The 26,431-nt window shown below is 37.9% G+C and overlaps 1 protein-coding gene and 1 pseudogene across 1 annotated transcript in view; one reads left to right on the plus strand and one right to left on the minus strand.

Moving 5' to 3' along the window:
- Window positions 1-1,117: 1,117 nt before the first annotated feature.
- On the minus strand, window positions 1,118-5,543 carry LOC142853542 (heat shock protein HSP 90-beta pseudogene; annotated as a pseudogene).
- A 2,276-nt stretch (window positions 5,544-7,819) lies between these two features.
- The window catches only part of Bank1 (B cell scaffold protein with ankyrin repeats 1), a 218,011-nt gene continuing 199,399 nt past the window's right edge, over window positions 7,820-26,431 (plus strand). The window contains exon 1 of the mRNA XM_075981274.1: window positions 7,820-8,010. Coding sequence (XP_075837389.1) covers window positions 7,941-8,010 — 70 coding nt within the window. The 5' untranslated portion in view covers window positions 7,820-7,940. The remainder of the gene's footprint in view (window positions 8,011-26,431) is intronic.

Consider the following 26,431-nt stretch of genomic DNA (forward strand, 5'->3'; position numbering starts at 1 on the left):
GCAAGATTGCTTCTGTAATCAGCCTCAGTCAGTGAATGTCTTTCTGTATCATTTCTTAAAAATTATATTTGAGATTATAATATAATTACATCATTCCTTTCTATTTTTGTCCCTCTTAACTGCCTTATCTTGTCCCTCCTAACAACCCTTCCTTGTTCTCTTTCAAATATCTGGCTTCTTTTTTCATTAATTGTTGTTTCAGACAGATATTTCTAAATATATTAATATGCTGTTCTCAGTCTGTATAACATTACTTATTTGTATATGCTTTCAAGACTGACCATTCTGTATGGGATAACTAACTGGGTGCTCTTCCCTGGGAAAGATCATCATTCTTTAGTTTCCTGTAGTTCTTTCCTTAGGGTTAGGGCCTTGCAAGCACCCCCCTTTCACATTAACATGTCTGTTGCTGCTGATCTTGCTCCGCGCATGTTTAGGCAACCATGTTGGCAAGAGCTCAGGTGTGTAGGCTCTGACATTTCTAGGAGATGACATGACAGCAAAGTCCCTGTTCCTTTGGCTCATACAATCTTTCCACCTCCTCTTCCACAGTGATCCCAGAACCTTAGATGAGGGAGCCGTCTTGTAGATTTATTGTTTGGGACTGAAGCTCCAAAACTCTGCATTTTGATTGGTTGTGGTTTTTGTAAGAATTTTATTAAGATATAATTTACGTATCATAAAATTCATTTTGAAATGGATATTAATACATGCTTAGGGTTCTCCAATCATCATTTTTTATCTGCTTGATGCAATTTCCATTGCCCTCTCCCCAAAGAAATCTTTACTCATGGATTGCTCTCCACGCATCCTTGATTTTCAACTCTTGATAATCACTCATCTGCCTTTTGTCTTTAAAAATTTGCCCATAGAGGACATTTTGTGTGAATGGAATCCTACAATGCTTGGACTGTAAGACCACCCTCCTTAATTTCCATTTTGTTTCCTGCTGCAGAATGTCTCCTTACCTATTTTTTTAAGAGCTTTAGGATAGGCTAACCTTTAACTCTCAGTCTTCCTGATACAGTCTCAGGAGATTTTTCTATTGCTTATCAGTATTGTGTTTTAATCTTTCACCACAATGTGTCAGGAGTAAATGTAGCAAAATTTGTAAGAACTATTTACTGACACCCACAGATTTAAATACCACCTGTTCTTTGCTCTCCCTGGTAATACAGTAGATGGATTTCCGTGCCTCCTTCATTTGAGACACGTACTCTGACAGGGAGGTCATCTCATCTCTGGACTGAGAGGTGTGCTAGTGGAGAAGCTCAGAGAGGCACTGACAGTGTTCTCCATGGGTTTAAAGCTTTAAATTCTTGGACAACACATCACAAACTATCTTGTAGTTCTTTGTATTCAGCCAGCTCAGAGAAGATTCATGGCACTTTTTCACAATGTTTCTTCAGATGACTTTCGGGATCTTGTTCTGTTGGAGCCTATCTTGGGAGATATTCAGGGGCAAATCCTCAGAGTCCACCGTTCTAAGGATAATGTTGAGGTTTTCAGGTATCAACTCATCACAACTGCCCAAGGTAAACACATGGCAGATTTCTAGCTTGACATTGTTCTTCTTGTTCTTTAAAAAGTCAAAGGAAGCTCACCATGGAATGAAGAGCAATGCCCTGAACTCCAACTGATTTACTACAGAAAATGTTTGATTACCAAGTAGTCTTCCCAAACATTGGGAAAGAACTTATAGAATTCACCATATTCTTCTTGAGTGATATCATCCAAATTTTACATACAAATAGCCTTATTTTTATTCAACTCTTCCTGATAAATGTATTTCTCTTTAATCTTCATTTTTCTGTTCCCTAATTGCCATTGTCATCCTCTTTATCTGATCCTACATCCTCAGCCTTAGGCTTCTCCTTGTCATCCTTATCTTCCTCATATTTCTCACCTTTTCTTCGTCTTCGTCTACCTCATCATCCTGATGTCTCTTGTTCCTTCTCCAAATAGAAGATGATACCATAGCCTATGAACTGTGTTTCTTCACCACTTCCCTGACCCCCCCCCCAAGTATTTTTTCTGATATTCTATGAGGCGAAGGATCACTTTGGTACTCTGGCTAATGGGTTCACCATGGTCTGCATGAACTGTTAAGGGTCCACCAGTAGAAGACTCCCAAGCATACTGCACATCATCATTGTGTTTTGTGATCACTACTGCTTTCTCTGCCTCTAGGTAGGCTGATAGAACCTAACAAAACACTGTACAATCATGGAGATGTCTGCACCAGCCTGGAAAGCCTCCAGGAACACTTTTTTTTTTTGCCAGACAATGGTTTCTAAGTTATTTATGAAGTCAGCCTCGGTCATACCATACGGTCCTGGGGTTATGTAGATAATGTCTATTTCAACTCTTTATCAATGTCTAACTTGGAACAGTTTGTCTGATTCTCGTAGTTAATCTTGTCCAGCATCAGAAGCATTAGAGAGAAACTTTTAAAGAAAAATTTCCTCGTATGAATAAAGAGTATTGAAGGTGTGAGACATGAGCTAAGCAATTTCTGCCTGAAAGGAGAAATTTCCTCCTGTATGTACTTCCTCAGGAATCTTGCCAGGTTAGCCTAATAGTAGTACGGAGCGGGGGGGGGGGGGGGTCCAGACAAGGTCTGACTAGCAACTCGTACACCAAACCTAGACTGTGTGGGAGAGACTCAAGAGAGCTGTTCTCTTCCTTTTCTGGGTTCACAAGGGTCAGGGTCACAGTTCTAGGAAGTCCCCCCTCCACACACCCACATAATCATAGTTGGTTACACCACTGCCTGAAGCACCCTATCTTCACTCTGCTTCCTGTTGAAGCTCTTGCCCAGCCACTTCTCTTTATTCAAACGCTCGCAATTTGTTTACTCTTGATTGTTTATAATACAAATTGATTATTTATAACACAATCTCCTCTGACAATCATATTACATGTAAGGTGACATTATATAATCATTTGATAATTTTTTTCTATAGAATTCTCTGCAAAAACATAATGCATAGAAGGAAACTGTTTTGTAAGTAAAAGCTGTGTCTTTCCATTCCTCTATTCCCAGGGCCTAGTATTATACCTCACATATAGAATCATTCTTTTAAAATTAATTTGTGGATAATGAATATAGTGTTCTGATTATCAGTCGTATAAAGGACCAAAGCTAATAGATTCTGATAGCAAGAAACTCTTTTCCATTTCCATTTCAGACAATATTCTTTTCAGAGGGAGAGGGGACAGAGGAGGTGACTTTGATTAAAGATATGCTTGACCCTGAGAAATGAAAACAACACAAAGGAAGTTTCCCTGAAGTATATTTTCATGAATTCATGTCAAAGTCTGAACTAATGTAAGACTTATAGTCCCCTCTTTCTCCATCCTCTCACTGTGTCTCTTTCTCTCTGTGTTATCAAATAAATGGTGCCCAAATTATGATTGGTTGCAAAAACACTTCATAGTTATTTTAGATACCAAGGAAAACATTATTCTATGCTGACTAGAGGAAGTGGAACAGACAGTCTAATTAAATCAATAATTTGGGGGTGAAAGTGTAAGTAAATTACCATAGCTCACAAATCAAACCAAAAGAACTTAAAGGAATACTGGAATATTTTAGGCTTCTTGATATTCAAATATTTTATAGAGTTGGTTGCTACAACTTTGATCCGCTCATCTTGTATTTTTCCATCAACCTTACTTTTACTTAGTGTCCGGGCAGGGGTGTGGAGCCACAGGTAGAATTAGTGATATGAACCACAGTAAAAGCAGAAACATGGTTATTCCACAAGCCATGCTCAACTAACTGAAAAAAAAAAGAAGGCTGGCTCTCTTTGTGCACCAGATAACAGTGCAAGTACATAGGATCAACAGAGCTGCCCCATAGAGTCTCAGCAAATTCATCACAAAGGAGATCAAATGTGTGTGCATATGCTTATTTAGAAAAATATGGGCAGATTTTTCTTAATACATCACCCCAACCCACAATTCATCACTATTAATGTGTTTTCTGTATCTATTGTGAAGATTACTCAATATGGTGACTAAAAGTAACACAATTTTTTAAAATTTTATCTGATATTTGGAGATTACAACAGAAAAACAGTCCCATTGAGCTAAAAGTCAAAGTGGCATGGGGAGAAAATATTTCCTTCTGGGAGTTCTGGGAAAAATCCATGTTTCTTGCTTTTTTTGAAGCTTTCCCAGGCTACCTGTATTCTATAGCTCAAGTCTCCCTTTTCTCTCCAATCTGTTTCCTTAGGTCATCCCCCTGACTCTGTCTACTCTCTCTCTCTATATATATATATATATCTTCCAGCCTGGCTATATTCTGTCCTGCTATAGGCTGAAGTAGCTTCTTTTATTAACCAATGGTAGTAAAACATATTCACAGCATACAGAGAGGAATCCCACTTATATATTCCTATGTCAAGTTGCTTATTTTGATTCTATCATCTGTGGAACCAATATCTGTATAAAATCAAGAATTAGTATGTTGATATCTTTGGGGTATATTACACAGATTAATATTACAGAATATTGTTAAATATGAGGAAGGTTAAGGAAAGGAAAACAGCAACCAACTAATGACAAAAAGTACAATTGTCGAAAAATTTCCTTCACTTTCCCGATGTTTCCTGACAACCCAGTTTTGACCTAGCAAATAAGAAGCACAATAATGCCCAGATGAGGAATAATCTAATTCAAGATCTCAAAAAGCCAGGCACATTCTGGAAGAAGAAAGTTCTGCAATTAATAAGTGGCCAGGAAGATGTAACTGATTTCACTTTTACAATAAGCTGTTGCTTTAAGAAGGAACTGGTTTCGTTTTAAGTGCATGGAGTCTACAAGTAGAAATAAACCCAACAGCATGAAAGAAAGCATCCATTCTGTAAAGGCACGGGGAATGAGCCATGGCAACTGGTACAGGGCAATAGCAAATAGCTCCAGCCATCCAATCCCTGCAACACTGTCAGTGTGAGGCCCTTGTACTCTCCAGAGATGGGGGCAACGATACCGAGGCCTTCATTTTCTGCTGGAGGAAAGAATTCGCTGCAAGGGAAGAAGTCAATGGATCCAGGCGCTTGATATATTGAGAAACAAGGAACCGGCTGTGGCTAACACTTTTGTCATTCTGCAGCAGCGGTAAAAATCAGAAACTTGCGATTACACACTGCTGGTTGCCTTCTAACTGAAAATGCCTCTCACCGTGAGAGTTACTAAGTGCCTCTTCCCTGAGAATAAATGTGACCCAAGTGATAAACCAGCATTTCAGACACTTGTCTCTTTTTAAGGAGACAATATTGTAGGGGTGGGGCGGGTGTCAAGTTTGATTACTCAGAAATAAGACCAGAAGGGGAGAAAGCTTTCTTACTCTATAGTATGTTTTTGTAAATGGGTAGGCAAAGTTAGAATACAGGTGAGATTTAGAACATGCATGCACGTGCACACATGCCTGCAGGTGTGTTGTTTGTGTGTAGTATCAACAAAATAGTGTCCAAGCAGGATGGATTGTGCATGTACTTAACGCTATTGTTAAGTACAAATAAGTTTTCTAGGGCCATATCGCTATGGAAGGTGGCCAGAAAACATGAGCAGGTTTGCAAGACACTGGTCCTCCCTAGCTACAGTGTATTTCTCTATCTGGGCTCAATAATCCACTAAAATATGTTGTATGGAAAATATCAAAAGGAAAATTCCAAAGAAGGGGAGAAAGAGATTATGTAAATTTTATCATAATATATTACCATAATCCTATGTGCCACTAGTTAGCATTGTTAATCATTTACCAGCCTAATTTATCAATTCAATTAGGTATGTATAAGAACTAAAAAAAAAAAGCAGATATAAGATTTTGTACGATATATGTTTTCTAACAGAAGTTTTAGAATTTATTTTCATGAATAAGAGGAACTACTAATATATACATAATCTTGCATATGGTGTCTATGCAATCTTTAGAAATGGCCTTTGATGATGATCTAAGAAATGAAGGATTAGAAAAGGTAAGCTTTGGAGCTACTTCTAGGACTGAATTCCATTCCAACTCCATCCTGTAGAAGTTTTAAAACCTAAATTTTTTATTTGTTTAATGAGGTTAAAGTACCATTATTTTGAGACCAAGTGGCATTAACATCAGTAAATCTTCACGTTGTAATTAGCATATGGGATATTTTTAAATCAAGATGTTATCATCAAGCAAAACCAGAGCGATCATTACCAGCCATAGAGAAAAGATTTTTATCTGATTAAATCAGTAAGTTCTGCATTACATTATACATACATACACATATACCTTTGAAGAACTGGACATTTAGTGTGCAGAAAAACCTAGAGTTTTAAGTTGGTCAAAGTTGCTATTAGAAATACACACAGAAGCCGGGTGGTAGTGGTGCACGCCTTTAATCCCAGCACTTGGGAGGCAGAGGCAGGCGGATCTCTGAGTTCGAGGCCAACCTGGTCTACAAGAGCTGGTTCTAGGACAGGCTCCAAAGATACAGAGAAACCCTATCTCAAAAAACCAAAAGAACAGAAAAGGAAAGAAAGAAAGAAAGAAAGAAAGAAAGAAAGAAAGAAAGAAAGAAAAGACTGGTAGCCAGTGTACCAGTGAAGATGATCTTCCTAACAAGTTCGTTTAGGAAGATTTTGCAGTGACTCTCTTATGAGATGTCTACACTATCTTACACACAAATGTGTTTTGCTTTCCCCCACCTCCTTCCAATACCACTGCTAAAATCTATATTAAACTTTCTTTTAGCACAACCTACCCTTGCTTGCTTCCCTACAGAGACTTAATTTTTCTAACAATATTTTTGAAATATTGTTTTAAAAGTTGTGTCCGCTTCAATTCAAACTCAACATTGCTGAAGTTTCTGGGTCAATAATCTTTCATAGATGGTAACTCACTTCTCAACATATTATTTCATGCACTGGATTAAATTGTTTGCCTTGTTTCAAATTTGGAAACCTAACTTATAATTATGAGCTATAAGAAATCATTGTTTAGGAGATAAAGGTATCTAATGCTTTCTAGAACTTTCTGACATTTCTCTTAATGAGTTTTACCCAGCATGCAGCAAAAAGGTAATAATTTTCTGTGATACTTAATAGATAAAGTGTTGGCAAAAACACCGTTGAAGAGGGGTTCTATATCGGACTTTCTGGTTCTTTCTGAAGAAGGAAAAGAGAAACGTGGGAAACTCTGTATCACCACCACACTTTCAAACTGACAGTCAAATTTTCTCCAACTTTGGTACCATTTTTGTTTAGTGTGTTTTAATGGTCATCGTTAGGGTCTGGGGTAACTCTTTTGGTAAAATTCTCAGTCTTTAAATCAAGCAAGAACACATTCACAATTCATGTTTGAGGAGAAGGGCATAGTTGTTTAGATAGCTGTGTAACTTCTTTTTGACCTGGCCCATTTCTAAATTAGAGCAGAAGTAGGAGACATTTTTCATATGGGAATGAAAATCAATCAGTCCACAACATGTGGACTTAGCCTGGTTTGGATAAAGTGAAATATTACAAGTTACATACCTTCACATCTCTGTTCCTCTATCTGTATCTATCCTTCAGTCAAGCAGTTTCCTTTCTAGAGGTATACTTCCGGTGTCCCTTTCTTACTCGAAGAAGGGGCAACCCAGAATGTAGCAGGGAAAGCCAGAATGGGAGAAGAAAGGCAAGCTGCAGGTCACCTGAGTCTAAAGGCAGACTGGAAGAGGGTCTATGATAAGAACTTAAGAGAACTCTCTGAAACCCATGTAACATCAAGCCATAAGCAGTTTCACTTCCCCCAGTGAAGCTGTGCCGGGGCTACACTTCCGGAAACCTCGGGCCACAGTACCCAGGGTGGGAAGCAAGCTGCAGGGCCACAACCCAGCAGAGCTCAAGGTCTGCAGGGGAAGTTGCATGCAGGGACCCTGCTGCTGCAGTTCCCAGGCCTCTGGCTCCAACCACCAGCAATGCTTCATTTGGCTTCTGGCACTAGGGGCAGCAGCCAGGACCTGCTCACTGCTGGCCCATCGCCTCCAGGTGGGTGGTCTTGCCTTTGCCAGGGCTGTGGGTGGAGGGTTCAAGATGAACCTGGGGCCCTGCTAAAATTAAGGGCCTCCAGTACAGTTTGTCCTGGAGCCACCAAGATCCAGGGTATCTTTAAACCCAGAGTCTCGGTTTCCCTCACATCTAAAAAACATCTCTACCAAGCAGCTGCTTTGATGGATGGGAGTGGGAAACACCTCGGGTGGGGTGTGTACTTCCTATCCTAGCAGCTTTTAGCCCCTGCCTGCACAACTTCTGATGAGCTAGAACTTTCCCGAGTGCTCAAGGCAGTGTCCAGACATTTCTAAAATCATTTTGCACATGGCCTTGAGGCTAGGTCTCATCTGAAATGTATAAGAATGGAGCAAAATGCCTCGTCTGTTACATCCTTGCCATTTCACCTGCCTCATGCTAATCTGCGACTCCCTGGAGCCATGAGCTCCTAACTGAGAAAAGGGAAAGGGGTCACTTTGGCTGAGTATGTCTGTGAGTTTCTCCTTTCAAATGAACGTTAAGGTGGTTGCTTTGAGTTCCTTTTGGTTTTATTTTCAAACGCATTTGTGAGTCCTGTAATCAGCCTTAAAAACTGTTAGCTTTGGAAAAGAAATTTCACGAGGATATCCATTTTAGAGGAAACATTCCCGAAGAGATATGCAGCAAGAAAATACAGCCTGAAATTCTTTTTATGTACTAAGGAGGATTAAATTACTTGTAACATTTCTTTTAGGTAGTATCATTTTTTTGCTTCAGTTGCTTTAGGGTATAATATACTTTTAATAAATGTGAACAGCTGATTTTCAGTTAAAATGGAAAGTGTATTTAAATAGTAGACGATGGACTGAGATGAGTTAGAGCCACTGGTGTGGGGACACTGTGTCGTTTTACGTGCTAGACACTGACATTCTTCAGCACTCGATAGCTTGGGGTCTGTGGCAATACAGCCTCTCCAAGGAAATACACAGAAACCATCACTTTTGGGACCCTGAGCAAGTGGCCACTTTCGTAATTTTAGTTTAACCATTGAGTTGGAAGCCTTTGGTTTCACTGCTCTTCAGCTTAATTCACGGAGACAGTGGTGATTCTGAGCAACAGGCTGATGTGATGCACCTTCCATGTCCTGCGGAGCATTCTTGTTCCTCCGTGTCATTTTCCTCGTCTCTTTGCTCTTTCTCAATACAATATTTAGCGCTTGCTTCACTTACTTCCTTATGGATGTGAAAATTCCCCAGTATGGAGCAGTATTTTGACATTAGCCCAGTCCCACTCCAATTGCGCACGTAGTCTTTTAAGAAATCCAGTTTTTTTTATTAACAAGCTTGTCATTATACAGTTTGGGAAGTGTACACAATGCACACAGACCCGTCTCGCCATCCACCTCCCCAGCACCCATCACACTTCCTCCCTGGAAAGCTCACTTTCATATTCATGCCTATGGCTTTCATTTTTGTGACCCATGGATATTAACCCATGTAACCATGAGTTTGGAGCTACCCTTGGTGACTGGTAGGTCACTAGTGGGTACTCAATTCAAGAAAGAGATTTCCCATTTCCCAGAAGGAGGGTCACACAGGGCCCCTTTACTTCTTATCTTGTTTATTAAGTGGTGAGCTCTTTCATACCAAGGAGTTGACATTAACTTAGTGTGGTATGGGGGCTTAATTCATTCAGCAACTTCCTTTCTGAGGAAAAGCTGCTCTTCAGAGGGATGCATCCCATGGTCACACAGGAAGTCATCTAGTCAGCAGGGCATGAGCCACCATGTGTCTCCTCACTAGAGTGTGTAGCAATAAGTATAAAGTGGTAACCATGTTTTGACACCCATGAAGACATGTCCTGTGATGACCACATCCTGACATCAGAGCCCTGCTCACCATTAAGTATCCACCTAGTCCTTCAGTGGCAGATGGCAAGGTTTATTATCCAGCAGAGTACACACAATGTACAAATCATGGGAACTGGATTTAAAATGTGTCTTTCTATTTATGTTTAACTAGCTATTGTTTAACAGTGTCAGAAGGGGAGAAGGGGGACCCTTCCTCTGTTTCATTCTAAAGCTAATGCTTTTTAAAGGGTTTTTTTTTTGCTACTTTCTTTAGGAGCTATTCATTAAAGTCCAAATTATTTGTCCAGTACTTTAAAAAGTTTTAGTTGGCGTTATTTGTTGTGGAAAAGAGAAAATCTTAAAGATTAGAAGCAATGTGTCTCCCCACCTGTCATGTGCTCAGTGCTTAGCCACAGCTTTTATGAAGCGAGGTTTCCTACAGCTCTCCCTCTAAATCCAAAGGATTTGTAGCTTTTCCTGCAACTGTGATCTCGATCTGCCCTACTAAGCAAACCCCTGATTCTACTCTGGTGCTTGGCAAAGCTTGCTTTCTCTAGATTATCCGCAGGTTTTGATTAGGTCACTTTTGCTGAGAAATAAAGAAGGAAACCTCTTTAGACAGTTTTTACTTAAACGTGAAGTTATTCAGTAGCGTGTAATTACTAGAGAGTCAGGCTAAGCATCAGCGTGTCATGGGGTACTGGATGAGGAGAAGGAATTTTCTACAGCACACACGTTAGTGTGCACTGCCCACCTCTGGGGCCTCCAGATGCAGGCTCTCTCCGGCGTGGTTCCAGCTTCCGCACTTCCCTTCTGCGATCATCAGCAATCTCTTTCAGTTGTTATCAAAAAGAAAAATCTTGGGAAACAGTAACACATATTTGGAAGGATTGTGGGTTTTTTTTTTTTTGAGAATTAAAAGAGAGAATATAAGCGAAGTCTTCTTTAGGGTGCCATAGATGTTATTTTAATCCTTAGTCTTGCATTTACATATTTAAAAAATAAGTTCTTCCTGGTTTTCATGGTACAGTCTGTTTAATACCAGCTAATAGTCGGCAAGGTAAGAAGCCAGCCTGGGCTACACAAACAGAGAAAGTAAAAAAAAAAAAAGATAAAATTTATGTTGGGAAGCCTTTTTGTCTGGTTTGGAAGCCAACTTAATGACTAAGCAAGTTGAGAACTGGAAAAATTAGAAGGCATGGCTTCCTGTGTGAGATACTGCCACATCTGTGGGGAAATGATGTGGTTAGAGCAATCCACAATGAGAAAACCAAGGGCGCATGGATGCAGAGAGTATGAAACTGAAGCAGTTTTCACAGAACTAAAACATGGAAGGAATTTAATAGGTCAAAGTGAGTGCACAATCTCCTTTCCCGTCTCAGGGAGTTCCAGTTGTACTAAGACACCATATAGGTAAAAGTAAGTGTCAAAAATTGTACAATATTTTAATTCCTCAAATATTTTGAATTATTTAAAGAGGAATAAGCTGCTTTCTCAAAATACTTACTGCTGTTTTAAAAAGTTTTTGATCTAAGCCAGGCATGGTGGCACGTGCCTTTTAATCGAGAACACAAGGGAGACAGAGACGGGCACATTGGTTTGAGTTCGGGGCTAGACTAGTCTACGCATTGAGTTCCGGGCATGCTAGGGCTTCACAGTGAGTTCCTGTATTTATAAAAACAATCAAATCTAAAGTAAGGAGCATGGCGTATGTGTCAGGAGGGCAGGGGTGGCTCGGTGGGTAAAGGCACGTGCCAGCAAACCTGATGGCCTGAGTTTGCTATCTAGAACCCACATAGTGGAAGAATTGAAGGAGAGAACAGATTCCAGCAAGTTATCCTCTGTCTTCATATACATGAACCATGGCACAGGCACACAGTGTATATGCACAGAGACAGTGTAAGTATAAAACCAAAAAAAAAAAAAAAAGATAACTGGAAGTAAGAAGTGCCATTCTGGCCAAACAAGAGTTATATGTGTTAATAGTTTACCTCGTTGTTGCCTAAGTCTCTGAGTTGCATTTGTTATTTTATTACATTATTTTTAGGTCGACAAAGTATTACAGTGATTTTAAAAATAACTGCGAAATAAGAATAGGGAGGGAAAATATTTTCTAGGCATCCCTGTTAAAACACACGCTCTCCTTTGACATCATATGTAGTTAACTTCCAGATCCGTAAAACGACATCTGTGTCTTACTGCAGACATTCAGATGATCCAGATGCTGAAATCTATCAGATACTGGATGGGACTGGCTGTGTCCTGTAGAGAAAAACAATAAGCACCTTAGACTTTTACACTACAGAAACCCCTTTGCTGGTTCCAACATCCTATATGGAAATCTTACAGAAAAAAACCCAAACCAAAACCCTTCCACAGTCATGACTAGTAATCCCTCAGCCTTCTAGCCTTCCCTGACCTTCACGTGTATCTTCTGCATTAGAACAAGTTATATCTATGTGCTGTGTATAACAGCTTCCTTTCTCTTAAGCTCCTCTGCCATGTTTGTTTGCATATTAGCAGTTCCCTTGCTTGTTTTCTTATGTTCTGCATGTTCTGAGCCAAAAAGTACAAGAACTGTTCTTGGGGGCTGGAGAGAGGGCTCAGTAGTTAAGAGCACTGTCTGCTCTTCCACAGGACCTGGGTTCAAATGCCTGCATTCACATGAGAGCTCACGACTGCCTATAACTCCTGTACCAGGGGATCTGATACCCTCACATAGACATACAAGTGGGCAAAATGCCAATGCACATAAAATAAAAATAAATAAATAAAAGAAAGAATTGTTCCTGACTAGGAATTCCATCTGCCCTATTTTCCTCCTCTTCCCCTCCCGTTTTCCTTCTCCTTTCAATTGTTCTCTTCATCATTCTTTTCTTCCATCCCCTCTTTTTTCTCTTCTTTCCTCTTCATACACTCTGAAGACTAAGCTTTATTCTTTTCCCAAAGTCACTCTATTCATTTTTATCCCATGTTCATAACTAACTTCCAGAGGAATAGAACAGTGTTAAGAAAGCTTGAAAAATTTGGCCTCCTTTCAACATCTATTTTAAAGTCACATGACATGGAGATCATGTGACCTTGATCAGTATCAGGACACTAGCATCTACTTTGAACAATTCACATGGTTTAGTAAGACTACATTGTACCTTTTAAACCATTAAAATGAAACTGTTAAGCCCTAAGCTGCCATGCTTCTAGGGGCAGTGGAGAAGCATAGAAAGTGAATCTAAGACACTAAGGATGCAGCCATTGACTCTCCTGTCACTGCCTTGCCAGAAGACTCTATAAGGTTTATGCATTTTTTAAAAAAAATTTGATCACATTTTCTTGGGTTTAAATGGACATAGCTTTAAATCTTTAGAGTTAATTAGTTTTTTTATAAAGTGAGGAAAAAGATATAAAAAATTGTGATGGTGGTGAGATATTATGGTATATGTTTTGACATTACTAGGGGACAGAATCTCACACCAAATCCTGACACTCTGGTGCCTACAATATTGCTTCCCTCTCTCCTACAATGTTTCCTGGTCCTTAGGCACAAGAGTGTTTTGTAGATGCACTGTTGATTATCTAGTGCCAAACAGTCATCCCTGAAAACATGGATACAAGAAATATTATACTGATATAACAGGTTATACTTAGAAATCTATGTATATAGATATATATGTACATGTAATAACAATTAGTGAAAAAAGGCCATGAATTTGAAAGAGAGCAGAAAGGCGTATATGGGAGGGTTTAGTGGGAGAAATTAAAGAGAGAAATTTTTCAAATAAACTGTAATCGCAAAAATTACACAAATAAACAGAAAGAAAAATAAAATAATTGTAATGGTAAGCCATGTTGATTAGACACAACCTGGAATCACCCAGGAAGTCTCATGGAGGGCTCATGTAAATTGGGTTGACCTGGGGAACTATCTGTAGGAAACTGTTGTGAGTGAATTGAGGTTGGAAAACTTGTCTATTGTGGGTGAACCCATACCCTAGGTATGAGGTTCTCAACTGTATAAGAGTAATTTAGCTGAGCCCCAGCAAGAGATCACTCATTTCCCTCTGCCCTTGATGTGACTGTTTGAAGTTCCCACTGTGATTTCCCCACAATGATAGACTTTAACCCAAGGTTAAAAACTGAAGTGAGCCTCTTCATATGCAAGTTACTTTGGTCAGGGTAGTTTGTTCATGCAACAAAAATGAAACTATAGCAAGAAAATTACAGGGCTCATGATATAGAAAACCAAAAAGTTCATGAGCCACTCACTCCAGTGGGAAGGACTGACAGCAGCTATTACTTCAAGGTTGAAGCTTGAATAATATTTGGGTTGAGATAGTGAGTAGCTGATCATATTAAGATCATGGATATCATAAAGCTAGTTTAAGCTAAAGATAGAAAATTTAGATAAATATGATACTTGTGCATATCAACATTTTATACTTGATAAATACTCAGGAGAGATAAACTTCAAAGGATTGAAAAGATATAGTTTGACTCATAATTCTAAAGGTTCCATTTATATATATTTAGATCAACTTCATGTATCTTGTGATGGAATATCTGAATCACCAACTTCAAAACCTGAGGGTATTATAGAAGAAGGGGATGGAAAAAGAGATCTATAGGATGGGGGAAAGTACTAGCCATTGTTTCATCAGGATATCACATGGCCATCTTGATCATGAGCACATAGCAGCTCTGACCATCTTTACAAGATATGAAAGGAAAAAGATTGGGAAAGGAAAAAGATTGGGAAGGGACAAAGAGTGGGAAGGACTGGGATGTGGATAGAAGACAATGGGTGTGAACGAATTGTGACAGCAGTACACTGTTTACAAGTAAATCTATCAGGAAATTTAAACACTGATAAAATAGAAGGAAAGTAAAGGAGGTAGCTACTAGTGTCAATATGACTTAACACAAACAGAAGTCTAAGATGACAGCTCTCGAGTCATCGCAAGCAATCCGACAGTGATGTCGCCCTGCAGTTGGAAGAGGGGACTGAAGAATGAACTACAAATGAGAAAATGGCAGTGGCTAATGGGGATTGCTTTTATAATACATGGAGAGGCTCAGGAAATGACTTTAGTACGAGGCATGGCCATGAGGAAAACATCCTATGGAAGCCTCGTGCAGTCCCCAGAACAGTTTCCTGCAGTTAATTTTTATTTACTTTAACTGATTGAACTGAAATATGACAACAACGGAAAACTGTTTGATCAACTCCTACTAATCCACTCACAGGCAGTAGCTAAGTGAGGTAATCACTCCAATATCCAGCTCAATGAATCCAGGTCCAACATTAAGGCAAAGTGGTATTTTTAAGATCAGTGTGACTCCAGTATTCCAAAACTGCTGGGACCCTGCCAGTGACAATCTTCCCTATGGAAACTTTCGGAAAGAATTCCATCAATTCTAGGAAGAATCTATTCTGATGAATAGATTTTTTTTTTATATGTCTAAGTATTTTTGTTCCACTGTTGTCTTTCTATCTCTTTTATATTCTCCCATGATTCTGGAACTCCTTTTCCTCCATTTCTACCTCTTTTTTCTTTGGAGATTTTTGTGACATGGACCTTACTTGGGCACACTCTTTAAACTGCTCCATAGCTGCACTTTCTATGATAAATCCAGGTTAAAATCCACACACTGCCATTTCTATTTCACCTGCTCACAGGCTTCGGCTCCTCACTGCATCTTTTCCCACCATGATCACTGGTTCAGAAGCTACAGCTCTGAATAAATCTGCCCAACTGTATTTATTTTTTGTTTCTAAATCCAGAGGCAAGTAATGTTGCCTTAAACCTCTTTTGGTGAAGTCAGTGATTGTATGTTTAGGTAAATCTTGTTACATGCTACAATAAGAAATGATTAAAAAACAGCACAAAATTATATTTCCTCAAAAGGAATCATATTGCAGTTCTCCTGTGACTGAATGATGTAACCTTATGCAGTCTGTACCCGCCCATAGGTACAAACCTCTGCTGTGTTGCTCAACACCAGTCCCTGCACCTATAGCCATTAAGAACTTGAAATGTGCCTTTCTTACATTGGAATATGTCATAAATATTAAGTGAAAGCTGTCAAGGCAACACAAAGGTTCAGTCTCCTAGTAATTTTTATATCACTTATATGTTGAAATCATGTTTTGAGTTTATTGGTTCACATAAACATACCATGCAATTTATAAAATTAATCTCCTGCCCTCCTTCTGTTTTGCTTTACATTAAAAAAGAAACTAAATCATTTTAAATGCTGATTAAGTCCTCTATTTATATTCATACGTTTGGGATGATTATAGTGAAGTATGTATGTGTTTATGTTGATTCAAGTGTGGGATCTGCACATGCTTGTCTGAACATGGCAGTTTTTTTAAAAATGCGATTCTTTTATATCTGAAATGGTTACCACATATTTTATAGGAGCATCGTAACCAAATGCAACAATGTATGTAAACTCTCTGCAGCGTACAAAGCAGATGCTTAGCAAACAACAAGTATTTCTTTGGTCCTGGGATAGTGATCAAGTCTGTTTCATTGAAAAGACTGTCTCCAGGTGGCCCATCTTCAGTACTTAGGGTCATGTGCACATGTAACTGAGGACTGAGGTCCATATAAATTTTTATCATGTTCTTCTGATTAATTTTTCTTATTACCCTGTTGAACACAATAATTTCTTAAAGATAAATCAACTCTTCACTAAAATTAAGCTTAATGAAACCTATGATCTGCCACTGAAACATTGTGTAGAAAAGTAAATAGTGAATGTGTGAAGTTTTAATTTACTAATATTTAACATAATTTTAAAAAAAGATTGTAGTTAAATTTTCTCTCCTCGTTTTTGGAGACAACAGACTATATTGTATTATTTGTTGTGCCCTGGATATTGAGACAACAGGGTGGTAATAGTTGTTTCAGTTTTTAAGTACCATGGAACCATTGTATTCATGATTTGTCATTTCAAGTAACAGCAAATTTTGATAGAGTTCTAGAGCAAGATTCAGGATTGTTTAGATGATATCTGGAGTAATTTATTTAATATAGGGTATAAAACTATAGAGCATAAAGTAAATCTTTGAAGACCAAAAAAGATATAAAAAGGTTCCCCCAAGCAAGCTTCTTGTTTGAGTAACATATAAATAAATAGGAAGACTTATAATTATGGGAAGAAAACAAGGCCAGCTCCTTTGCCTCATCTTTGAGAACAAGTCTGTTGAGAAGTAGCCAGTTAGAATACATTACATTTCTGCTGTGACATGGAAAACACAAGATCCATCAAAATGCCTGATGTATTTATTTGTACCGCTTCATCATTTCACGTTTTCTCAATCCGTGCATGACATGAGTGTGCCTTTTTGTAGTTCTTGGATTCTAAATAACCCGAGGATAAGATCATTTTGTATCTCTCCCTCTCTATTTTCCTCTCCACCATCTTTCCCTGGTACTGTGTAACTGATTTGAATGTGACTAGGTGGGTAGCTAGGTGGCTTCCCTCCCCTTCTGCCCTCTCCCATGATCCCCATGCCCCCAATTTACTCAGGGGATCTTGTCTTTTTATACTTCCCATGTAGATTAGGGATTGTGAATTGTAGGCTGGTTTTGATTTGCTTTATGTCTATTTAAATAGCATGCATGTACCCAAATCCAATAATCAAATGATTTTGCAAGAATTTTCACACTAAACTGCAAAAACCTGCCACTGTGTCCATAATCATGTAATATCTGTAGCATATCATCATTTAAAAATGAGATTTCACTCACTGAAACAGCCTGGATTAAGGGCTTGTTTCCTTGTTAGAAATGTTCTTCAATAAACCACGTGTTTGAAGAGAATACATGGGCCATTAAGAGCTGCTCAAGTCAATTAGTGTTGTAGTCTTTTCCTACCTAAAACAGTGGCAACTAATTACTGCAGTAAATTTAGGAAGATAGTACATTTTATGTTTTGTAGGTTAACTTAACAGCCCATGTAGAAGCAACTTGATACCACAATAATTTTTATTATCTCAAATAAATAGAGTGGATGCTCCTTAAAGGAGGCAGTGGATTCTGGCATCAGTACAATAGAGATAACCACATTAGCAGACGCTGGCTGGTTAGCTACTGATTGACATAGCATAGCTATTTGCATTTATGAAAATGGATAGAGTTGGAGTTATTTCTGAGCCTCTTATTTTTGCGGCAACTTGAGTGCCACATTTCTGAATATTCTTAGAATTCTTGTATTTCCTCATTTGTCTAATCTTTTTGAAACCGTTTCTTTATAGAGAAATCTTCCTTTGATTATGAAAAGAACTAAAAACAAACAAACAACAAGGACAAGAGACAAGCATGGTGCCATTAGTACCCAGATAATGTAAGCCATTTCTCAGTAGTAGATTTAACACTTAATCTGATAATAAATATTTTAGTTGTTTTTATAAGATATGTATATCATTTGATATAACATAATTTTTGCCAATTAGCCATATATTCCAGGGCAGATAAAGACTGAAATGGTAGAGTTGAAAAACAAATGAAGTTGAGTATCCTGTACATATTTAGAATGTTACACATTTTACTTTTATTTTTCTATTGTATTTAAAGAGGAGCATGACAGAAAATAAACAATCACAAAATACGTTTGGACACACCCATAGTCTGTATAGTTCAGGTCTTGAATTTAATATTTTTTATTTCAAATTGCATGATGTATTTATTGTGCTGGTCTTGTAGGTAAAATCCAGAACCTTATATATGCTAGGCACATGCTATACCATTGAGCTAAATCCCAGCCTCTCTGTCCTTAGTAGGTTCAACTCTGTAGCTTTAATCTAATTAATATTTTAATTAATTAATGATTAATAATTTGCTTAAGTACTTCGTAATTACGGTTGTGTGACTGTTTGGTGAAATATCATCCAAAAGCAGAAAATCCACAACAACTTATCCCACAAAATAATGAATCATCCTTCATATAAAATTATGATTCATTAATGTAAAGATGAGGAAATCCTTTTTAATAGCATAGAAAACATTTGTCATTTAATCAAGTGCTGACTCTGCCACTATCTGACCTTAACCCCTTTCAAGTATCAAACCTCTGGTTCCTAGGAGTTATTAGATGCTGATGATTATGTTATTTCTTCATGATGATACTTGATTCATATTATGGATTGAATTGACACATTTTATCTTAAAAGAAAAATGCTACAGAAGCAAATGTGGTTTTGAGTAGATTTCTGGAATTGATATTGATGAGAGCAAGTAGACGAAAGACTCTAGCCTTACATGTGAGTACTTAGGCATTGCTTAATTCCCCGAGGATTTTTATTTGTCATCTTTTCTGTTGGGCTCTGGCCATCACGCAGCATTTTTAGGTGAAATAGGAGTGGGGCAGTGTGAGCAGATGTGTTTCATTTTATCTTCGCCATCGCTCCAGTGACTTGAAGGCCCTTTGCTAGCAGGGGTCTGAGCTACTCAGTAGTGAGAACTGGTTAATAGGTGCAAGAAGCGGCTGAGTGTTTTCTCCTAAGCCCGGACGTAACTTCTGATGCATGGCTGCTCTTCTGAGAAAGCCACCACTCCTTTCTACAGGCAGTTGCCAGCCCTGTCCCGAGGGCCAGACTTCACTGCTCTCGGCGTTCTCATGACCCCTTCCCCAGCTGGATTAATCAGCCCTTTTCTTCTTAGTCATAGACTTTCTCTGTGATAAGAAGAAAGCCTGTGAGAAGGATAAATGTGGTGTTTCAGCCTCCGATGACCTGAGTTTGATCCCTGAGTCCACACGGTGGAAGGAAATAACCAAATCCTGTAAGTTGTACTCTGGCTTTCCACACGTGAATTTCCCTCCAAGAAAGGGGAAAAACTAGAAAAAGATGCCCATCAATTGGTTTTAAGTATATGTATATAAGTGTGTGTATATGTATGTGTATATGTATAGAACTTAACTTTAAATTTTTCATTATATATATATATATTCTTTATGTGTTGCTGTGATAAGACCATTTTCATATAAGTATATATTGCCTCCTCCACATCACCCCATTTACCTTTGTCTTTTTCCTTCCCCTTCACTGAGTTCCCTTTCTTCCCCTAGTTCCACTTCCATTTTGATACCGTATATACATGCATGAATTTATGTATCTATTTAAAATCCGGAACCACATACAAAAGAAAACTTTCGATATTTGTCTTTCTGAGACTAGTTAAACTTAATGGTTGCAACCAGTTGCATTCATTTTCCCAAAAGCGTTATGACCATTCTTAGACCATTTAGGTGTACAAACGGAAAACCAAATGCTGTTGGGCATCATGACTGCAGACAGGCTCTGGGCATGTTAGCTTCCCTTTCCCTTAGTCACGCTGGAGTTCTTGCAGTCACAGGAGAGCTTCTAGATTAGAGATGGTTCCTGCAGAGATCAGGATTGGAGATAACCTCAAAGGGGATGGACTTTCTCCTTCTGTGAGTCTCTATCACTGTGTCTCTGGAGGTTTGTACCTCATCCCCAAATGTTCTTCAAAAGCCAGTTTCCTTCTCCAGGGGATTGAGATGCATCTTGGGTTAGTGCCTACCCATGTGAGACACAAGAATAAGTACTCTAGAGGTTTATCTCTTCTAATTCTTATGGTTATGAGATTTTGTAGTGGTGGATCTAAGTACAGCTAGGTTAATTATTTGCTTCAGGTCATAGAAGTATGCCATTGCATACTATCAATTTAGAGCTGGCCTTTGAATCCAGGACAGCCTGAATCCAAGACCTTGACCTGAATATCAGTTTGCCTCTGAAATAAACTTATTTCATTCACACAAAGACTTACCCATGTCCATATCAGAAAGTTACTTTGCCCATCTGGAGTTCTTAATTTTTCTAGTAATTAGTACTTGTTATAATAGGAAACTATCTGATGTACAAGATGATATTGTTAAGTAAAAGAACACTATCACTGGGGCCTTCTTTACAAGAGCCAATAAACACAGCTTCCAAATGATTATTGTAAGATAAAAAAAAGTTTTGTTTTCTCCAAGTGCTTGTAAGTGAATGAGGTAATAGAAGGAGCTATAGTGTAGTGCTAGAAAAAAGAAACATGTTTTTAATGATGGCCATTGGGGTATTTAAAATCATCAGAGCTGCAATACAGATGTGATTAAAACACGCTGTAAAATGTTAGCAATAAAGAGTCCTTGAGAAACCCACTGTTTCTAATTTGCATCTGCCTAATGTTTGGCATCCTCAAAGGAATTTCCAAACCCCTACTAATTGACTCTTAGAAAATCCTTCTAATGTATCATTTGCTTTGACTCAATGGGAAATCTAAACAATGATCATTTAAGCTATTTAATCAGCATTTTCCTACAAATACTGAGGAGCAGCAGCAAGCACGCTGCACATGCGTCTGTTTTATTCAAGGCTGGAGGGCACGGGCCAAAGGAGCTATAGCTGAAGGGAGTGTTCAGATGGTGTACTAGACAGAGAGCCCCCAAATTAATGGTGTTCTAGATAGAGAACGCCCAAATCTAATTTCCGATCCTGTGAACATGTTTATGTGGGAAAGGGAGATTAAGGCTGGAAGGTGTAGGGAAGATTGCCAGTTGATGACTTTGAGAAAGGGAACCCTCATGCGCTGTCTAGAACAGCTGAGTGTAATCACAGTGTCCTCAGAAGCAGAAGAGGAAGAGGCAAAGGGCTGACTGCCTAGGGAAGGGTTTGAGCGAATGTCTCTGGCTTAAAGATGGAAGCTGGGGCCTCAAGGAGTGACTTGTGATGCCTTCTAGAAGGCAGAAAGTGTAGTTGTGGATTCTTTCCTAAGGTTCCAGAAAGGACTCAATCCCTCCAACTGCCGATATTTTTCCAGGGAAACCCTTTCACGAATTGTAATAATTGTTAAGATAATAAATTTGTATTACTACTTGCATTTTGGAAGTTTGTGTGGCAGCAACGGGAATCAAAAAAAAAATTCTCTCCATGGATATGGACTCCACAAAGAAGACGGAGGCAGCGTGAATGACAGATACTACCTGACCATCAGCATGAATGACAGATACTACCTGACCATCAGCGTGAATGACAGATACTACCTGACCATCAGGCATTTGTGTTTCGGTCTGGTTACAAAACTAAAGCATGAAGGAATGAGCCTGGATTAAAATATCAAGAGCAGATCAAAGACACTCTTAGAGTTATTTCAGCAAAGATCTTTCTCAACTTAATATTATTTTAACGCCCAGATAAAAATAAAAGTCTGTCACCCTTTAGTCTAGGTGGTTGATAATATATGAAATCACATGGCATAATTTGGGGGGTTATATTATATAAGTAAACTTGTATAGGATAGAATGATTAATATAATATACAATATACCACAGTCATCCACTCAATAGATATTGATAACACTTGCCTTGGATTTTAAGAGTTTATATGTGTATGTATGCACACATATATGCATGCATATATATATATATATATAAATACATATTTTCTTATGCCTATGGTTTCTAATCTTTAATTTACATAGTAATTCATGATATATTTAAGGGTAATTTTTAAATGTCAATATGTCAAAGTATAAGTATATTTTCCAAAAATAGGATTTATAAAATTTAAATATTTTTGGTTTGGCAATTATTCAACTCAGCATTTTTTTTATATGTGAGGACTTTTTCTCAAGAAACCTTACACTAACAGCAGGTTGAATAAGTAGAGAATATTCCTCAGCCATAGATTTTTTTCTTCCTTTCATTTTTGAGATGAGTTCCCACTGTGTACCCTAGGTTTCCCTCAAGCTTGTACCCTCTCTGCCTCAGACTCCGGAGTGCTGATGCTAGGCTTTGGACTCCAGTCCTGTTTCCCTCAGTAATATGTCTGTATGGGGTATTAAATGCAGTATGGTGGCAGAGTAATGCATATTAACCCATTTCTTTTTTTATAATATATACCTCCTTTTAAAGGCAACAATTGTGTTTTTATCCTTTTTCTCTCTCAAACCTGAAAATTCTTTCCTTATGATCATTAAAATATTAAATAAAAATGTAATTGATGAATACATTTTATAATTGCAGTACCCTTTATAATTATGTTACCCTGCTGTATTTCAAATACTTGATCGAAAATCCAGATGAGAAAACAGGGCCATGAAGTCTTACAGTTTTGCTGGTGAGGGCTAGGGAGGAGAGGAAGAAAATTAGACCCTGAAATATGACTGTCTGAAGGATTGCATTGTTTCATAACATTTCCAGATGAACATATGTAACTCTTTTAAATATTTATTTTTATTTACATATATGTGTGTGTTTACACTTAAATGTGTACGGGTACTCAAAGAGCCCAGAAAAGTGTATGTGACCTGGAGCTGGAGTTATAGGTGATGGTGCCACTGAATGAAGGCACTGGGAACTGATACCTGACAGATTCTCTGAAAAAGCAGCATATACTTTACCTACCCATACATGACTCTTAACATTGTGTGTTTGGGTGTGTGTGTGTGTGTGTGTGTGTGTGTGTGTGTGTGTGAGAGAGAGAGAGAGAGAGAGAGAGAGAGAGAGAGAGAGAGAGAGAGAATGTGTGTGGGGGGAGGGACGGAGGGACGGAGGGAGAGAGAGGGAGGGTGTGTGCATTTTGCTGTTTCATTTCCCTTGACATAGAGTCTTCTATAAATTACTGTGAAGCTCAGGATGGCTCCAAACTCATGGAGACCCTTTACTTACAGCCTCCAGAGTGCTGGAATTACATGTGTGAGCTATAACTTTTAGTTTATTAATAATTTTTAACTTTGATTATAATTGTAAATTATATTACTGTATGTAGATTTAGCTGGTAAAAGTTTAAATACTAATTTAATCTTGTTTCTATAAACTCAAATATAAATGTATACCTCTGAAAATACTCAATACTACATTTGAATAGTATTTATGCTGTATTGAAATATAATTATTTAGAAAACATTTAATAACTAAGGTGCATTATTAATATTATTTCAGGATAAATTTGATCTTTGCTTGATGGCACACATCTGTAATCCTAACAATTAAGATTGATTGGGGAAACAAATTTGTCACTAGAAATTTCATCATATCACTTAAAATGGCACGAATTTGTTTAATGTCCTCAGAAAAAAGAGTTCATTCTTGATTTTATTCCAAGGGGCAAGATTTTCGAAAGTAGGGGAAAATTATTTTAGGAATGCAGTTGAAAATAGTTACTTTTCAGTCTTAGAATCCTAGATTTAATAAAAAAATAAAATTTTTATTATGTATTATAGTTTTGATTTTTCTTGATGAAATAAATGTCTTTTTCAGAAAACACTGAAAGGACAATTCAAAAAAAAGATTGATGGATGCAGGAGGATTGCTATCTTAGGCTACATAAAGTGAGCTTATTTCACAAAATAAGATGTAGCAAGCAATAAGTGACTTGAAAGCATTTATTTTTGTATGTTCTTAGTGTTACGCAGTCTTTTATATGAGAGGGAGCCTCCATGTTTGATGGGCAACATCTTGTATGTTGTAATAGTGAGAAGAAAATTATGCATATTTATAATATTTATTTATGGTTCTTCCTATCCTAAAATATTTCTTTGCCTAGAAGTTCACTTTCTTATTAAAAGTATACATAGATCTTACTATATTATGAACACTCACATGTCAGTTACTAATGCCAATAGGTAGTTTGTGGCCACGTTAGTTACCATGGTCTTGTCTTTGTAACCTTGTTGCTGTGATGCACGGAGTGTGGGAATTTGAAGTTGCAAAAACAAATCTTCATAAAAATTAGTCTAAAGTAAAATATTTAAAATTTATTTTCTCTTATTTACATATGGACTGTAATCTCTTCCCCTAATTCACCATCTATCTTATCTTTTATAGCTTTTGATAAGCACTATAAATACACACTATTGACTTGAGAATTCTGATCTAAAATTTTAAGTGGATAGTTTCAAATATGGCATCCTATGCAAATAGGTGATTTGGTTTCATTTGAAAAAATCCCATTAGTGAATTAAGGTAGAGTGTGAGTAAGAAATTAATTTGGTAAACTAAATAAACAACATGCCTTGAATCTCCTAATAAATAGTAAAGGCTGTTTGGATTTCTCCTTTTCATGTTGGAAAGACTAAGATCTCTTTCCTTCTCTTCTGTCAACAATATTTAAGAAATCAAGAGCTGGGCTGGAGAGATGGCACAAAGGATAAGAGCACTGGGAGCTCTTGCAAAGGTCCTGAGTTCAATTCCCAGCAACCACATGGTGGCTCACAACCATCTTTAATAGGATCTGGTACCCTCTTCTGCTCTGAAGATAGTTATGCAGAACACTCACACAAAATATAAAATAAATAAAATTTAAAGTTTATATAAAAATTAAGAACTGTGGCTCCCAGCCTAGCTTGAGAAATATTATATTAAAATATCTGTAACTATTCTTACACCTGAGTGGACTTAGAATTGCTCATATGCTTGCTTCCATTATTTTCTGGGCCCTGCTCCTTGAAAATTCAGTTCTTGAATAGTGTTCAAAAGTGGGTCCTTACATCTAGAGGATTTATATGGATCTTCCCATATGATTAGAAGAGAATGGACTTTAAGTGACCTGGAAGTGGTTGCTGTCAACAACCGTCCCAGACTTAAAGGATTTTGTAGAGTGTTCTACTCTTTAGATCAATTGTTACCCAGAAGTCTTGTTTACTCTGAACATGAGCCCCAGATGGATTTTAGGGAAATTCTGTGGGTGGGAGGAGACACACTTTGCCGGTTTGCTGCTTCTCTTACATTAAAAAATGACTGAGATTACAGGCATTGAGATGAGTCTCATTTGCTGCATTTAACTGCATTAAATGAATAGATGACCATCCACACTTTGTTTCCATATGGACTTGCTTTCTAGTATGCAGATTTCCAAATCATTCTCCAGTTTTCACCATACTGCTTAAATCTCCAATTTATTTAATTGGGGATTAATTTTTTGCAGGTTTGCTAAAGGTTTATTCTTGATCAGCAATGTATTTATAATAGGATACAGACAATTTTCACATAGAAAAACTCTTGGAAGACTTCAGCATCAAACAACAATCAAAAGTTTGCTTATATGGTCAGGCAGAGTAGTGGCACACACCTTTAATCCCAGTACTCAGGAAGCAGAGGCAGAGGCAGGAGGATCTCTGTAAGTTTGAGGCCAGCCTAATCTACAAGAGCTTGTTCTAGGAGAGGCTCTGTAGAAAAGTTTGCTTATATAATTTCAGGCTTTTGGGAATTTCAGGTCTTGAAGGGGATTACATGTTGGCAAAGAAAGGCTTTGTTTACAAACATTCATTAGTGTGCTAAATCTGCCAAGTTCATGGAAGTATTTCAATAAGGAAGAAAAATGATTTGACCTCTGTTCTGAATTCATGATTACCCATCGGTCCCTCTTTGTCTCTCTCTCTCCCTCTCTCTTATTTTTCATTACTCTCATCATACTGTGCTCTGGTGCTTTGAAGAGAATCAGATGAATTGAGAATGAAGGGAAAGCAAAGAAGCAAGAGACTGTCGACAGTTTTCTCTTGCTCACTGATAACACAGTAGACATGGGGTTGAGTTGTTCGCCCAGATTTGCCGTCTTTTAAATCTCAGCAAATGGCCCTGTGC

This window comes from Microtus pennsylvanicus, chromosome 7 (assembly GCF_037038515.1).
Source record: "Microtus pennsylvanicus isolate mMicPen1 chromosome 7, mMicPen1.hap1, whole genome shotgun sequence".
NCBI classification, from domain to species: Eukaryota; Metazoa; Chordata; class Mammalia; order Rodentia; family Cricetidae; genus Microtus; species Microtus pennsylvanicus.